The sequence below is a fragment of the Lagopus muta genome, chromosome 2 (genome assembly GCF_023343835.1).
Source record: "Lagopus muta isolate bLagMut1 chromosome 2, bLagMut1 primary, whole genome shotgun sequence".
Classification (NCBI taxonomy): Eukaryota; Metazoa; Chordata; class Aves; order Galliformes; family Phasianidae; genus Lagopus; species Lagopus muta.
Window position 1 is genome coordinate 90,525,700 of NC_064434.1, and position 16,875 is coordinate 90,542,574.

Here is a 16,875-nt window from a genome sequence, read left to right on the forward strand (position 1 = left end):
ATCAGTCCATCTTCTCATTCCCATATTATAAGGAATTATCATACAATACCAATTGTACCTGAAACCTATGTACTGCTAAATTCTTTTTCTACTTTCCAGATAATTAAAGGATAAGTGTGAAATTTATAAAAAATGACAGAAAGAAAGCTACAAGTATACTTTGACATACAGATTAGTAGACATTACTATAAACTGGACAGGAAAAGTGTTAAACAGCTGCACTGAACAGTTCAACTTTCAAATGCATGATTTGGAAATTATAGGAAAGTTCCCTTATTGTTGTAATCACTCAAAAGAGATTAAGAAAGAATACAACTAATGTTTTCAGCTGGACAGAACAACAGTTCACATTGCTTGCACACTGGAGTAGCTTAATAAGCTGAATGACATTCCTTATTTGTGTATGTCTAAACAATTAATGCATTTTCATAAATATCATGATAATCTTTTTTCCTCACCTGACACTAACGTTTAAGATTCAAGAAAGTGATGCTTTATTTTCAATTATTCAAATGAGGCATTCCTGAAATTGTTTACTTTTGAAAAAACAAAAACAAAAACAAAACAACACAGTGCATCTTTTTAAACATCCTGTTCCATTTGATATCTATCTTATTTTAGAACACTAAAAAGTGTTGCTTTTTACAAGAGCACATACTTAGCAGGTTAATAAAATTACATTTATAAAATATTGAACTGCATGTTTCATTAAGAAACATAAAATAAATTATAAAGGATTATAAATGTTACTATTAAATAAATAACATTACGTAGCTGAGCTGAGCTTCCCTTATCACATTTGTACAGTTGCAAAATGTAGCTTTAAGAAAGAGGTACTACTGTAACACAAAAGTAAAAATATTTCTAAGTCCAGTACTGATACTCACTCATGGTGAAGAGAATCCTGGGACAGGTGAATTGTCTTTCTGCTACCACCTGGTCCTGGAGTTATCTATGGTAGAAAAGTGGGAAAAAACGTTATTTGAATTATGGAGCAGAATATGAACACAGAGACTGTTTATTAAGGAAGCATATTGCATGTACTGAATGCTGTATCTAGTGTACTGTCTCAGTTTTGAAAATGCAATTAGCAATATCTGCATTTTTAAATTAAAAACTGAGTGCAGAAAGGTACTGTACAGGGATTACTAAAATCCTTTGGGCCTAATTCTGATTGGATGTTAGACATTTATAGATATCTGGGGCCCACGTTACTTTTTGAAAGCCTGTGAAATGCTTACTCTGAAAAACTGAAAGTTAGACAGTTAGATGGTTTGAAAATCACATTCAACAGACAATAAAAAAAATCTATTCAGCCTTTGAAATCCCGACACACAAATCTTGAAACTCAAGTTGATGCAAGAAAAAAAGCAAAGAAAATGTTTTTTTTTTTTTTTTTTTTTTTTTACCATACTATGTTGCATTATTTTTGTCTAGCCCTTTACATTCACTGAAATAAAAATGACTTAACTGACTTAAATTAAGAGTAATCATAAGAATTCATGACAGCACACGTAGAATTTTCCTGTAATGTGCAGATGATAATATTCTGGTACTGTTCAAATATGCAATCAGCTTTATTTTTATAATCTCCTTAATAGAACTAATTTGTCTGCACATGTAGACAGGCAAAAAAAGAATTAGGGACCACCCAATGAAACTGATGCTTGGAAAAAACAAAGCAGAAGGCAAACAATTCCTACTGGAGGGAATGCAGGAACTGACTTTCAGTTCATTGGAGTTAGCTCTGCAGTCATGGGAAAGAAGTCAGACATTGTCAGTTTTGAAAGGAGGCAACAAAATTCACCAATAATATGCTTATCTGGCTAAGACTTGCCAAAAGAAAATACGCATAAGGTTCACAAATAAAAACAGCCTATGATTCATTTAAAGAATAATGTGTTCAACTTTTAAAGAAAAACATCTCATCTTATGATAGAGAAAAACCACAGCACTTGGAGCTCCAAAATCTAGAAAGCTTTGACAGAACACTTACAAAGTAATTTGAAAGCCCCAAGATTTAAGTACTCAACACTACTCTGTTTCTTTGACCTTAACAGGAACAAGGGGCCTAAAAAAGGGACCCCTGAAATTTGTCAGTCTTCTGGCTGCTGGTGCTGAGAAGAAAGTACCGCAAAAAAAATCTTCGCATGCATTAAAATCCTCAGAGAAAATGAGGGTGACTACATAATTTTACTATCTCAAGGATTCTCTTCAGCACAGAACACACATGGAGAACAGCACACCCAGTCCTTTATCGGCTTTCGCAGTTTACTGTTTTACTATAACCACATGACAGCACTAAACCAGTGACCAAAGTTCAGACAACTTCTACACTGTTATTCATCTATTAATTGAGAGTAAGAAACACCAGTTCACAAAGGCAGACCTAAAAGTACGATAAAATACTTAAATATATAATTTCTAAATGTTAAGGTTAATAACTAAGCTGTTACTTTAACAAAATAGGTAAACATGTTGCTCGGCTCTCAAGAGTTACATCCTGCATTAATCTCAAAATGAAGTTTTCATGCTATTCCAGTGGGTACCCCTGGAATATAGTAATCCATTTTCTACACTATGGCTATAAGAAAAGCCGACTGTGCCTATGTCATGCTTTGTTAGAGGTTCATGATCACATTATCTCATGGTGGACCTGACACTTTTATTCAGTTTACAGTATGTTCTGTGTACAGGCAACTTATTTCCTTTGCCAGGGCTGCTGACAACCTTTTCCACACTATATTAATCTTGTTTATAGACTTTATCTTGGTACAAATATCAGAAAACTGAACTTTTTATCTCAGGGAGAAAATAAACAACATGTTGACAGAAGCAAAAGCTATTTTCTGGACTAAAATTGGTTGTTTACCCACAGCCATACTTATGGAAACAAGTTTAAGTTTCCAGCTTACTCAAAATACATAATCTGGAATTTAATAAGCATTGAAAATCCAAGAAAAAGCACTTGACGGATTTTCAGTTCTAAAATAATATATAAAAGACAAATACATTTTTCCATTAATTTATATGAGAATATGAACTACATGAACAGATACAACCAGAGTACACCACTCAAATTTTTCTTACATAACCTAGAAACCTTCAATTTCACTGAGCGGACACACAACATTCATAAAATTACAATCACAATGCATAATTACAGATCTTTATATAAAACTGAATGGTGATGACTATAATATTCATAATGGGTAATGCAAAGAAATTTATCTTTGCAAAACTGCCATCTAGGGCAAAAAAAAAGAGCTGTGGCTCATCTTAATCTGCTAAATCACTATTAGCAAAATCAATTGCAATGTTTACGCACAGGGAAACAAACAGCCACTCAACTGTTCACATTCTTTATTCATCTAGAAAAATTGCATGGTTTTCTAGAGTTGGTTTAGAAGTCTTAGTGCACAAAAAGGAATTAAGTACCAGGGTTCCACTAGTAAACGAAAAATAAACAGAACTGAAGGCAAAAGATTTCTTATTTTTTTTCCCCACTCACAAAATTGCCTGGACAGCCTGATCTGGTGGATGGCAACCCTGCCCACAGCAGGGGGTTGGAACAGGATGGATTTTAAGGTCCCTTCCAACCCAAACCATTCTATGATTCTACAACTTCATTTTTTTCTATGGAGTGCATTCAAGGGGGTAGGGCCTGAATGTACACACACATATCAAGGAATCATAATTACTGTGATGGGAGTAAGTAGAGTGACCAGAGTGTCATTTAAACTTAAAATGAAGTTCATTCACTAACAGCATGCTTCTGGTCAACTCTTATACAATATTAAAGGTCTTCATTCCATGCACAAGACTTTTAGCTTTTAAACACTCATATGTTAAATTAACAGTAAGTATAGAGTATCGCAGAGCTGATGCACAATAACCTCTCTCAAGCTTTTAACCAGTGTATTTAATGGCCTGCATTTCTCCAAGCCCTATTGTAACTGAGCACACTCAAAGGAAATTAGGTAGCTATAACTAATACAAAAAGTAGAACTATTTCTAACTATTCCCCCCCAAATAAGAATAGCAGCTTTTAAAAAAGATCTAAAAGACAAATGACTAGGAATAATGTCTTGAAGAATGAAGAACAAAACTGATTTTCAAAAATACAGAAGAAACATCACGGGTCTTCACACAGCTCAATTGTGTTGCAATCTGCATTGTAGCTCAGATGCAGAAAGCAGCAAAATATGACGTGTAAAGGGAAAGTAGGGCTGACTTAGTGGTTCTATTAAGCCTTCATGAAGACACAGTCCATTAGCAGAATACCTACATCTGTGCCAGTTTCTTGCTACTCTATAATTATTTAAAATCAAACTCTTACTAACAAAGCATTGCAAAACTCAATGGATCATTGCCATTATGCTTGTGAAACATAAGCAAACGATCGGAAAGAAAAATCTCAAGAAAAATAGGTCAGAAGACTTGGAGTTTAACACTAGAGCTAACACTTTTCTCCCTGTACATGTTGTACCATTTTCTCTTCATAAAACAAACAAATAAGCCTCCATGCATCCTACATAAAATGAGAATCAGAATGTTTCTATGAGTCAAAGAAAATGTGCAAGTTCACCTATCTCTTGAGTGAGTTTCACACTCTACATTTCTTTTTTACACAACTAATAAAATACATCTCTCTCTTCACACTTGGTTTTCAATTGAATGATTAATGGAAAAACAAAAAGAAAGCAGAGATTTAAAAAACAAGTCCAATATTCAACATCATTTCTTCAAAGAAAGGATATTTAAATCACCTACAAAAGCCATAAAGTGCACTTCATTGTAAACCTATTCTTTCACACAGAATTTCTCAGCTGTTTTTTTATCTTAAAAAAACAAAAAACAAACAAAAAAAAAACAAACAAAAAAAGACCCTTGCATTTGAAATTAACTGATTATAAAAATTAAAACAAGTGACTTTTGGAAAGAGTTTAAAAATGAGTCAGTATGAGATCATCTTTCAAGATGTCTGATATGTAATATAAAATAGTACTATGATATCTTTGCCCCAACAGCAGCTTGGAGCACAGCAAAAAGGAGACTGACACTATCAAGGATTAAGAATAGACTTCAGAAGAAAACATAAAATACACTTTTTTCTTTAATTTAAACCAGCTCGTGGTATGAGACACATATAAGCTTCAAGATTGTATAAACACCATATAGTATCACAATGTCAATTTTATACAGTGGGAAAAGAAAAATTTTCAGGATAGCAACTTGGAAAGTATTAAGTATGACAACAAAACATTGCCAAAATTTTTTGGAAAAACATTTAGAATTCAACTAATTATATTTAAATTAAAACAAACTTCCCTTACTAGAAAAAGCTACCACTAAAATGAGGTTCATATTGTGTATGAAAACATCTTTATTACATTTTAGCTATCTATAGATAAAACTTATTCTAGGGTGAAGTCAGCTTCACTAAGCCAGCAGGATTTTGACTTCAGTAGTGCAAGGACTTGATCCTTATTAGTTACGAATGTGCTAAAATGCTGAAACAACGCGTTTTATGTAAAACTATTATCAGTAAGTGAAGTTACCTGTATGGTGATACAGACAGAAGAAAAGAGCAGAGCACAGCAATTAGGACAGTTGCCTCAGCCTGTGAGATTGGATTCTATTCCTCCATCTGCTACACACTTGCTGTTTTGACCTTTGGTTAGTTTTTACTTCAGCTCAGTTCCTCATTTGGGAGAAACAACAAAAACATACAAACAAGACCTTCCTCCCCCCCAGAAATCTATATTGTGGTAGTTTCTCCTTACTTCATGAGGGTAATGTAATACAGTGACAGTAAAAATTGTACCAACAAAAGCTATTAAAAAATGCATTTGCTTTAAGACTGCTTCAAGTACACTACTGAAGGTGATTTTTATTCTTAATATGCTAAGACTTATTAGAGGAAACAAAAAAGTCAATATTAAACACACACAAGCAGAACTACTCATAAGCAGAACCCTTTTCAGGTACAAGTCATGTCACGACAGCTCATGGCAGTGTAAGCTTACTCGGAACAAATTAGAAAACTCAAGCACACAACAACACCCTATTTTCAAATCACCGTCCAGCTTCAGGAGCAAGCTATGAGTGGCCTCTACTGGCTGACCAAAACTACATAAGTCACTAAGCTTTTGCTATCAGTTACAGCCATGGTATCAAGTGCGTGAAGAAATGCAAGCAGAATTTGCTCATCAGTGCCAGATAACTGACTTACATTCACCTAAACGACTAAAAATAAAAGGCAAGTCATGCATAGATAGGCAGCAGGAAAAAAAAATACATTCAGTCTTGGTGCTCTTACGATTTTTCAAATTAAGTACTGCAAATACAGGCATGCAAAAGTTTGTTTTCCCAACACTGATAATGGAATTCAGCAGAATATACTGTCTGCTATAAAGTTGAAAATAAACACAAAAATGAAGTCATTTATAATTTATTTTCCTTATATAAAAGATGATTAACTACTCCAATTATGATATCACTAATTTGATTTAGGTGTGCAATTAGAAATCAGGTTATACCACCTGAGGTGATAGGAAAGCAGGGACTACAAAACGCCTCCTTTCAGAAACATGCAATAGATCTGGCCTTTTCCTTATTTATAAACTTAAAATGTAGCATAAAAAACAAAGAAACAACACCCCAACAACCCTAGAAGTATGAAAGTGCATCTATTCTCACACAGCACTGTCACAAAATTTCATCAGCAACGTAAAAATTTTACTATCATTAAGAAAAAGAAATATTGAATTTTTTCTGGTTGCTGTTTTGACCAGAAACAAAATAACAACTGTGGCCAACACAACAGGAAAGAATAAAGGCAGTCAAAAACAATGGTAAAAAAACATTCACTAGGCTATCATTCAATATCAGTATTCCAAGGAAAAACTAGTACGTAATTTGATTTAAAATACAAACACACACACAAAAAAATAGCACCTTGATAAAGAAGCCAGTTTCTTTCTTCACCTTTCTTCTGTGCAGGAATATGTACTTGATTTGCCATCTTTCCCCATTTTCACTGCACCCAGCCTTAAGGGACTATTGTCAAACATAAGTCACCATTCATGCCAAAAGGTGACTGCCTTTATAAGCAACAGCACTGCTCACATGTGGCATTGTATATTTCCAGCTCCCGTTCCGAATTGTACCCCATTTCAGAATTCTACCTCATTTCAGAATTCAGTCCTATTATCTTGACTGCTCAAAATGGTTCACAGGGATATCTGGCTGACATATGAGATAACCCTCCATCTCACCAGACACCACTGGGATATGACATGCTGACCTACAGTAAGCCCTAATGATTAGCCTGAAACACAAACCATACAAATGGAACTTCTAGCTAAATAATTTGTTTTAAGGTCTTTTCAGTTTACTTGTTCATTAAAACTCAATTCTGTCATCAGTTCCATTAACCTACACAGCAATGAATATATTTAGACATGCTAATGTAAGATTTCAGATAGTATCAAAAAGTAGATTAAAACATTCTGACTAGTGTACAAACTGCAAGTAACATCATCTCTGTTTCAGAAGAGAAACAGATTTTAGTGAAATTTATTACAACTAAATGAAAAACAAATGGCCTACCACTGGAACTGAACAGAAAGCACCACTGCCCATAGCCCACAGTGTCATCTTAGAGTAAAATAATTCAGTCTCTTTCTTCCTTTTGTATAGTTTCTACATTCACTGTACTTCCAATAGCTGAGAAAGTCATTAAGACTAGCAGTCACAGATGTAGATCAAACTGAGCTGAAGGGATAACTCACCTTCATCTTTCTGCTGCAGAAGGGTTTCCTATTTTAGTACCTCAGTCCTACACAGTCTTTGATCCAGTCAAGCTTCATTTGCACAATTATTATTATTATTTTTTAATGTGGTGTTCAATGAGTTGTATTTCAGATTACAAAAGCCAAAAAAGCTGATCAGTTTTCAGGACAACAAGCTAACAGGAAAATTGGGTAGTAAAGAATGTTGACTGCAGCATACTTAAGAGTTGCATACATGAAGAAAAAAATCCAGGTATCGGAAAATTATGATTTATATTTTGATAAGACTGGAATAAAGTAACATTCAAAATGTATACAGATCGGTAAACCACAACAGTTACGAAATTTACACATTTGAACATTCACCTTTTAGATTACGTAGCAATGGAAGAACGAGCGCCCACAAACGAATTCCTATTTTAAGTGAAGGTTGCTCCCACAAATAATAAAACTGTGGAGAAAAGGTTTAAGAAGAGCCTCAGACACAAGCTTGGCTAGTTTCATTGTTGACTTCTGTACATGGATGACAGGGCTTTTTTGAGCTTGCCTGTCTGTATCTAACTGTTCTAGCCTGCAAGCATGTATGATTGGCCAGTTTTATAAATTTCTCTGTATTAGCCACTTTTTCTGCTGTCTGAACTTGTAACATATAACTGTAACTGTTGTCTCCAATAGTTAATGCCAGATAACAGGAGAAGCAAGTGGGAAGCTCAGAAATCAACATTTCATTGGGCACCTTTAAGGTCAAGCTAAATCCAGGCTTAAAATATGTTTTCTCTATTTCCCCCTAAGCAAAACGATGTAGAAATAAAATGAATTTAAAGTATATCACAATAAACATACATTTTCTTAGTAAGATACTCTCATGGCTTTTCCATCTTCTTGTCTTCAAATATCAAATGTAAATAATTCATGAGTTCCATTATAGAAGAAATGGAAACAAGTAGGTTCTAATAGGGGTGTGTGAGAAATCAGAAGTGGGAATTCTACTCATACATTTTAAAAGAGACGGTCAAGCATGTTAGATTTAATAGTGGTCCCATATCAGGATATCAACTAAGAAAAAGTAGTGTTGCACTTCAACATTTTGAACACAATGCAGGTTCCAAAGATGTATCGTACCAAAAGCTCATGAATGTATTGTGCTAAGTCATCAACCACTTAGATTTAAAGAATAAACTGTACTTATCTTACTGTCAAATCTCTCTTTATCAGTATGAATCTTTCAAGGTTCTCTTTGTATGACATTAAACCCTACATAATGGAAAACTAGAGTAGACTCTTATAAGATCTAATAGACCTTTATCTTAGGGGGGTTGGACTCGATCTCTAGAGCTCCCTTCCAACCCTTACAATTCTGTGATTCTGAGATATTAATTTAAACTTGTAATACAAAAATGCTAATTCATAAAAATGGCAAAACCTGTCTTCTAGAAATAGAATGTTGCTTGTGCCTGCTACCCATTAATCTAGCAAGATGACATATCACTGCTGTTTTGTTCAGCGATTTCTGATTATTAAAATGAATATCTCATGGTTTTCATGGCACACAACATGTATCTGCTTTGTAGTTCCAAGTTGTTTTGTCAGAACAATGGATTTTTTATATTCTTTGTTTATGCTCAAAGACATCCTAGTGGTTGTGTAAATAACACAACTTGCTCAATACAGTGCTTGTCCTTCAATTTGGTTATGGTATGATTCCAGGCACAGCTTACCAAGTGAGTTATTAAATTTGCATTTCAGTTGCTGCCAATTCCCATCTGTGGTATTTGCTTACTAAAGTTTCAGCAGTAGCACTGCTGTACATATACCTCCTGACAAGTTTAAATTCTATAGGTGTCAGATATTAGAAACAGGTTTAAAAAGAAGTTACAAAAAAGAATTTAAGACACTATACTGACATGGACCTATGTTATATACAAACAAAGCAAGGCTATGAGTGTATTATGTGTATTAATAAGCACAGTGGATAAAACTGCAGAGATGACAAAGGGGGTACTGAATATATACGTAGAAAGAACAGTCTAAAACTATTCAGAAATTAGACTAAAGACAGTCAAAACAAACAGCGAGACTCATTTTTTTAAAATAAAGTATTGGCAACACTTGCATTGATTTAGGGGTGTTTTTTTTTTTTTTTTTTTTTTTAAATAGTCTGTGATTTTAATTAAGTCAATTTACTCAAAATTAAACTTTGGATTTTATTATCTTTTTTTTGTTAAATACATTCTTAAAATCAAATAATAAAATATCCCAGCCTGGCAACCAGTTTTGAAACTTTTCTCCAGGAAATAACTTGTACACATCAGTAACATCTAGTGGCAACCCAAGGTATTTAACCAACTCAAAACAAAATACATTTTGAACTTATTTTTGTATTTTAAAAATTCTAACTATGTAGCGAGATTTATTAGAAGAGATGCTGTTGGCAAGAATTAAATGTTCAATAAAAAGGTGACATAAGCACCATCAAACATTTGGGAACATTTTTAAGTTCTTCCTGCATCTAAGTATCTTAAGGAAGGTAATCAATTGAAAAGAAAACTTGCATATAATTCCGGGAAGCTGGCACAACATTTCATATTCAAAAAGAATGATTCAGCTTACTATTAAACCAGAGGTCATCTGCCCAATCATAAAAAAGTACTAATTGCACCAATCAAGATAGCTCCAATAGGCATGATTTGAGTCCTAATCTTTACAAAAGTCTTCAACTCTGAATGAACGAAGTGATGCAGACCCACTTGCCCTACTAGTTTCCCCTAGATTATTCCGATCTCTGACTAAACTAGCTTTAGAGGAGGAAAGAACCGTAGGGGTGAAAGAGTTAGCTCTCATCCAAGGTGAAAGTGTACTAGCTACAAAAAATCCCACGTGAAACTACTTACAGCCAGATTTCATTGCTATGAAGGACAACAATGTACCTCAGCTTAAAGTTCCTGAAGTTTCTTTTTACAATGTTCTATGAGCCACTGTTACAACATCCTCCAATCCTGATGAAAGATTCCTCGTTCCTATTGTGGGACTCTTCCACGCCACCTGAATTCTTTGAATTGACTCAATTCATCTTTAGGTAAGATATTAGTTTATCACATGCAAATGCATTTCTGGTTGAAGGCACCATAAGCAAACAACATTTGGTGCTATGGATTAATTCAAGAATAAAATGAACTATATTTTGAATATGCAATATCAAATATTACAGGCTCTTTTCAATAGTGCAAATAAGTTGCACTTGACAAAACTCTCCCTTCCAGCATTGCACAAGAAAAGGAACAGTAGTACAGAGATACTGGTCTGCATGTTACTTTCAGCTCTCTAAATTCTGATTTTTCTTACCCTTTATTTTTTAAAGGAAGTAGGCTTTCAGTTAGTATAAATATGCACATTAGATGAGCTACATTTAATTGATAAAACTATAATCTCTGTATTAGCTGAGAAGCCAGTTCCAAAATGTACACTCAAATATGGTTCTCGGACAATAAACTTCAAATAGGTTTGAAAGAGCAAATGTTAAGATCCAGAGTATCACATCATCTTCCATAATGCTATACTGTAATATTTATATTTAGAAGCTAATTATCCCACAGTGTAAAAAAGCTCACTGGTTTGCATTTTCAAAATAGTTCTATATATTTAAACTATAAATATCCTTCAGCTCTTCAGCAAGAACAGACTGCTAGCTTTTTGAAAAGGGCAGCTGCCACATTGTTCCCTGGGTGCAACACAATGGCAGGTCAAACTTTTGTTCCTCTTGTCCTACAAACAATTTTCAAGCCCACGCTCAATAAATAAATTTGGTCTCAGCACTCCCAATCAGGGCTGCACAATCCCCTCAGTAGCAGACCTATGATAAATGGACTTATTTTCCCAAATCAAACACTTGAATTTAAATTCAGATGAGTTAATGCAAAGGTCAACATTGTAATCAGTTCTTTTGATCTTTATAGAATTTCTGGAGTAATACATAATAAATCTGAAACAAGGCAATTTGCAGCTCTGTATGTGTGGCTGGTAATAAAAATCTTAACGATTAGAGCCTTTATGTACTTAGGGAACGTTTTATAGTAGTAGCTGTAGTGAGAGCCTCAATGCATGGGGAATGATGGCAATAGATAACACTGAAAGACATGATTGCTTGATTGTTTATATAGTTTATACAGTACATATAGATTATACATTATAAATTAAAGTGCGATGTTTCTGAAGAGTCTCGATGTTTTTTTATAATATTCAACTTATGATTTGTACCCTCTAAAAATATAATCTTGATAAAAACTTCTAAATTTAAAAAGGATCTCACATACTGAGAATTTTATTAGATCACACGCTAGTATGTTAGTTCAGCAAATTTTAAAGAAAGCAAATGTTTAAATCAGTGTGTGTGTTTATCTCATAGCCTTTCTAAAATAGGAAGATTCCTTTTATTGAAAGCATGTATTTAGAAATACAGAACACCACATCTCCTATGAATGCAAAGCTGACTGTTAGGTAAAAGGTACCTCAACTGAAAACTGGAAGGTACAATCCTAGAAGTACACCGAACATCCGGAATCATATGAGGAAAGGTAATTTTAAGATAAAGAAAACAAAAGTTGGAAAATACTTTTTTAAAATAAACCCTTCATTTCACAGTTATCTTGCCTATCATTTGATAACTAACGAATTGGTCTATAAACCTCTAAAAATATCTTCCTTCTCCAATAATCACACAGGAAATGAGATATTTAAGAATTGCTATCAGTGAGAACACCTTCCACAAACACTCAATTATGCAGGAGAATAAAGGCTATAATTTAGAAACAGCAAAAAGAACACTTTCCTAGGAAAACTAAACCTAAGCAACTGTTAGCAACAACTGCAAAGGAAGGACCAGGAGTACATCCATAGAAATTGCAAACCAAGATCCTGTCACCAGGGCATATCACTTAGCCAGCATCCATTTAGTGAAGTTGAGAGACAAAAATTGATTACTTATATAAATTTTCTTACTCAAAAGTCTCCTATTTTCACGAAATATACAAACTTCTCTTTGGTAAAACTGTTCTTTATCTCACTCCTAGTGCACTCTGTGTGTTAATTATACAAGCTAGGTAAACACAGCATCACAGATGAGTGTTTGCAAAAAGTAAGTAATGCGTATCACTTAGTTTTGGTGCAGGACACTATCTCTTTCATAATAAACAGAATACTTGAGTGTGATCCACTTGGCATACATGGCAAAATGTGTGAAGTCTCGTCAGCCAAAATAACGTTACTGTTTTAAGATGAATGCACATGGTGCATCACGTAAGGGTGATGAAGTGCAAGTGAGCCCTAAGAATTCTCCTAAGAATGAGTTAACACTGCATGACAGACCCATTAAAAGTTATCATTAATCTAAAATCAATACATCAGCTAGTGTACATAGAATGCAATAAAATCATGGCTGAGCATCTTCAGAAATAATTGCATATGGGGAAAATCTTATTTCAATAGACCTTCCTTATAGCATTCCATAGGAGTTTGATAAGGATAGCAAAAATGAGAAAGTGCAAAAATGGGAAAGAAGTCACAGCACATACTGTGCAATGTAACAGTTGATACTGGGGCAAGTATGCACATATCAGTTTTGTCATCATTTTGTCATCAAAACAGCTTTGACACTTGAGTAGAAAAAGACTGATGTGTTTTGATGATTATGGATTAAAACTCTCACCGGCCCTTCTCATAAGATACTAGTTTTCTAAAATACTGGTCAAGGGCATAGAGTGATATCCAGTCTTTTGCTCTTGTTTCTTGTAAAAAACGAACAAGCAAACATCAAAGATGTACGATACAAAACAGCTCACATTCTCATGAGCAAAACACATTCTAGGAACACACTAACAGTGGGGATGGGCCACTAGTTTCTCACATCTTAACTCACTAATACAGTATAGTGTTTGCTTTGTATGAAGAGAGAAAGCTTGGCATACAAGGTTTCAAACACATGAAGTTACTATTAGAGGAAAGTACATGCGTTGCCATCTCTGATTACTGGAGTTAAAAGCTTATGATTGCCAAAAAAAAAAAAAAAAAAAAGTAGCTTTGATTAAATTGGTTAAAAACACCAAACAACTCTATCCTACTGATAAAGACCATGGACTTCTGGATTGAAATGCATAAGGAGGCACCAAAGACAGATTTTTCCAGCTTTATAGAAAATTGAAGACAGACAAATGTAGAATTTTTAAATTGGAAGGTGGGTGACGAAAAGAAGTAATAAAGACTGAACACCACATCACCACATTCAAAGAACCACTTTTAGAGGTACTTGAACAAATAACAGACAGCAATATCAAACCACAATCCATGTACCTCACATATCGTGCTACATGATTGAGAACAATAACCCACACAAGACTCTCCAGAAGTGTAAATCTTAAACCGCAGTTTTAACCCAGGTAAGTGGCTGCACTTGATTTTTGGCTACAAAAACAAATTTAGAAGAATCATAAGAGAAGGAAAAATGTGGTTAAAAAAAAAAAAAAAAAAAAAAAAAGTGGGGGAGAAGGAGGGAAGGGAAGGCAGTGGAAGGATCATACGCTAAAGATATTGAGCAATCTTTTTAACCACGTTCCAAAAGGATATGAACAGGCAAAATGATTTTGCCAAGATTAAACAAGAAACCGTAACTGAAAATACAGAGAGATGGGAGCCTGAGCAGAAGATTGAAACCATGTAGAAAGACCATAAAAGAAAGGCTGTTTCTTAATAAGACAGTCAAATAAAACAATTTAGAAAGAAAGGACTGAGTGAGGTGGGGATGAAAACTAGTTATGATCAATTTGCTGTTACAAAAAAATGGTCTTATTTGTGCTTTGCAATAATAATTAAAAGCAATATTGTGTAGCATATTGAATTTTTTTCTACTGCTTCATCTTCTAGTATATTCCTATCCTGTTTTCAGCAACACCATCACGAATATTTCCCAGCTGTTTGCTCAGAACAGAGTTTCTGTTCAAACAGGGACCAAGATGATACTATATTATTTTAATACTAAATATTTACTTTAAACAAAACTGATTACAGAATGCTAGCTACAAACTTGCTTTCAGCTGTCACATTAACGCACCCCCTCCAATATGCAACTAATTTAGTAACTAAACATTTTGGTAGTATAATTAGTACGAATACATATAACTTACTAAGTAAGAAATATAATAATTTGAATGTGCAATTACACAACTATCATGTACAATTTCCAAAAATTTACCTTGACATAACAGAAGACTATTTTAAGAGATTCCACAGTCTTTCACAACTTATCTTGAGGACTATATCCAAATAACTAGATCATACAGCATGTTTAAACAATGGAATGTTTTTTCTCCGCAATACAATTGCTTTCAAAAGTAAACAGCACAGACAGTAGAGTAGCCAAATAATTGAAAATATCAGTAACAATATATACCTTGTTTAAAGATTCCAAACTTTTTGGGAAAAAAATAATCTTCATTTTCTAGGTACTTCCTGACATACAGATGCTCATATTATAAAGGTATGTAAGCTTACCATATTAAAGAAAAAATAAGTTGAAATGCAATACATAAGTACAAAATGGGTCTAATGAGGCATCATAACAATAACCATTTTTTATAATTGTTTCTAAATATAAGCACTACTGAGCAAAACAAAAAAAAAAAAACAAGAATAAAAATGTTCTTGCATTGGTTTCACATTTTGAAACTGTGAGCTGCTTTTTTTTTTTTTTTTTACAATATAAATATCAAGTAGAAAAGAGTTATAAAAAATGGAAATGGTTGTTTCATGTTGAAGTTAGAGATTGTTCAGAATTGTACTGGCTGTACTGAATTACAACATATCTTGTACTACTTAGAAAAGACTAAAAAGACTCCTGTCAAAAACCGTATACACCATAATTTTTGTTAAACAACATGTTTGTTCAAATAGAATTGTGAATTTACATACATTTGTATGCTAATTGTTTATATACTAAAAGAGCTGTTGTGTAAAAGCAACTAAACAAATTAGAGAGGTACAATGTTGTAGAAGAGAAAAATATTACTGTGCAATAGGTGACAAACACCCTGGCGTAACAGCTGATTGAGAGACTGTGGTCTGACTGTCAGACTATTTGACACTTTACACAAAGGTTTTAAAAAGAATACACCACTGCCAATCCCGCCATATTCCTGAGATAACTGTATCACAAATCACGTGCATTCAGTGATCCTCTGATCCAATAAACAATACATCCTACAGTTTAGATTACAGATTCCAAATTAACCATGAGAATCAGAAGTCAACAAGATACTTATTGAAGTGTAGTCTGTAGTTGCTTATATCTTTTGAGATTCCTTTATCTTCTATATATAAATAACATCTAGCTGGTATAGAAAATGAAGACATCAAAGAGAAAAATATATAAATCTAGGAATGAAGAGAATCGTCTTTCTTCAATAACAAATAAATAATGTGCATCAGTTCAGTTGGACATAGATTTTGAGAAGGTATACGGTGAAAGATTTTTACAACCATTTTGCTTTAAAAGATACTGGTAATTAATGCTGTCTACTGTCATATACTCATGACTTCAGCTTCCAGTTACTGCTACAAAGTACTTAATATCACTTACATATCATTTTTCACATTTGTTGTTGCAGGAAGAAAAAAAAAAAAGCCCTTCTACTTTTGTATTGCTCACTCTAACAAGAATTTGGAGCTTTGTGGCTTGTTAGGTGGTTTCATGATGAACTGGTATTTATTTAGCATAGTTCTTTAAAAATATCAAGTTTAATTTGCATGTAGAATGCACAAAAAATATCTTATTACTGCAAAAAAAAAAAAAAAAAACAAAAAAACAAAAAAACATATCAACCCCAGCTCTACACTAAACACAGCGATGAATTCAGATTACACAAAGCTAAATTGCACTCTAAAATACCTGCTTTGGGACCTTGTGTATATGGGTAGCATCTACGTCCAACAGAGGATTTCAGCTGGACAATGATAAAAAGTCCATATGTTACTGTGCCACCATAAATTATGTTAGAACGTATGGTCAGGCCACAAAGGGGCTCCAAAAATAGGT

At 33.8% G+C, this 16,875-nt stretch overlaps 1 protein-coding gene across 4 annotated transcripts in view; it reads right to left on the bottom strand.

Moving 5' to 3' along the window:
- Nucleotides 1-16,875, bottom strand: part of GPATCH2 (G-patch domain containing 2) — a 98,574-nt gene that overhangs the window by 34,999 nt on the left and 46,700 nt on the right. For all 4 annotated transcript variants that reach the window (XM_048935913.1, XM_048935910.1, XM_048935911.1 and 1 more), the window contains exon 6: nt 888-952. In XM_048935913.1, the coding sequence (XP_048791870.1) occupies nt 888-952 (65 nt within the window). The remainder of the gene's footprint in view (nt 1-887; nt 953-16,875) is intronic.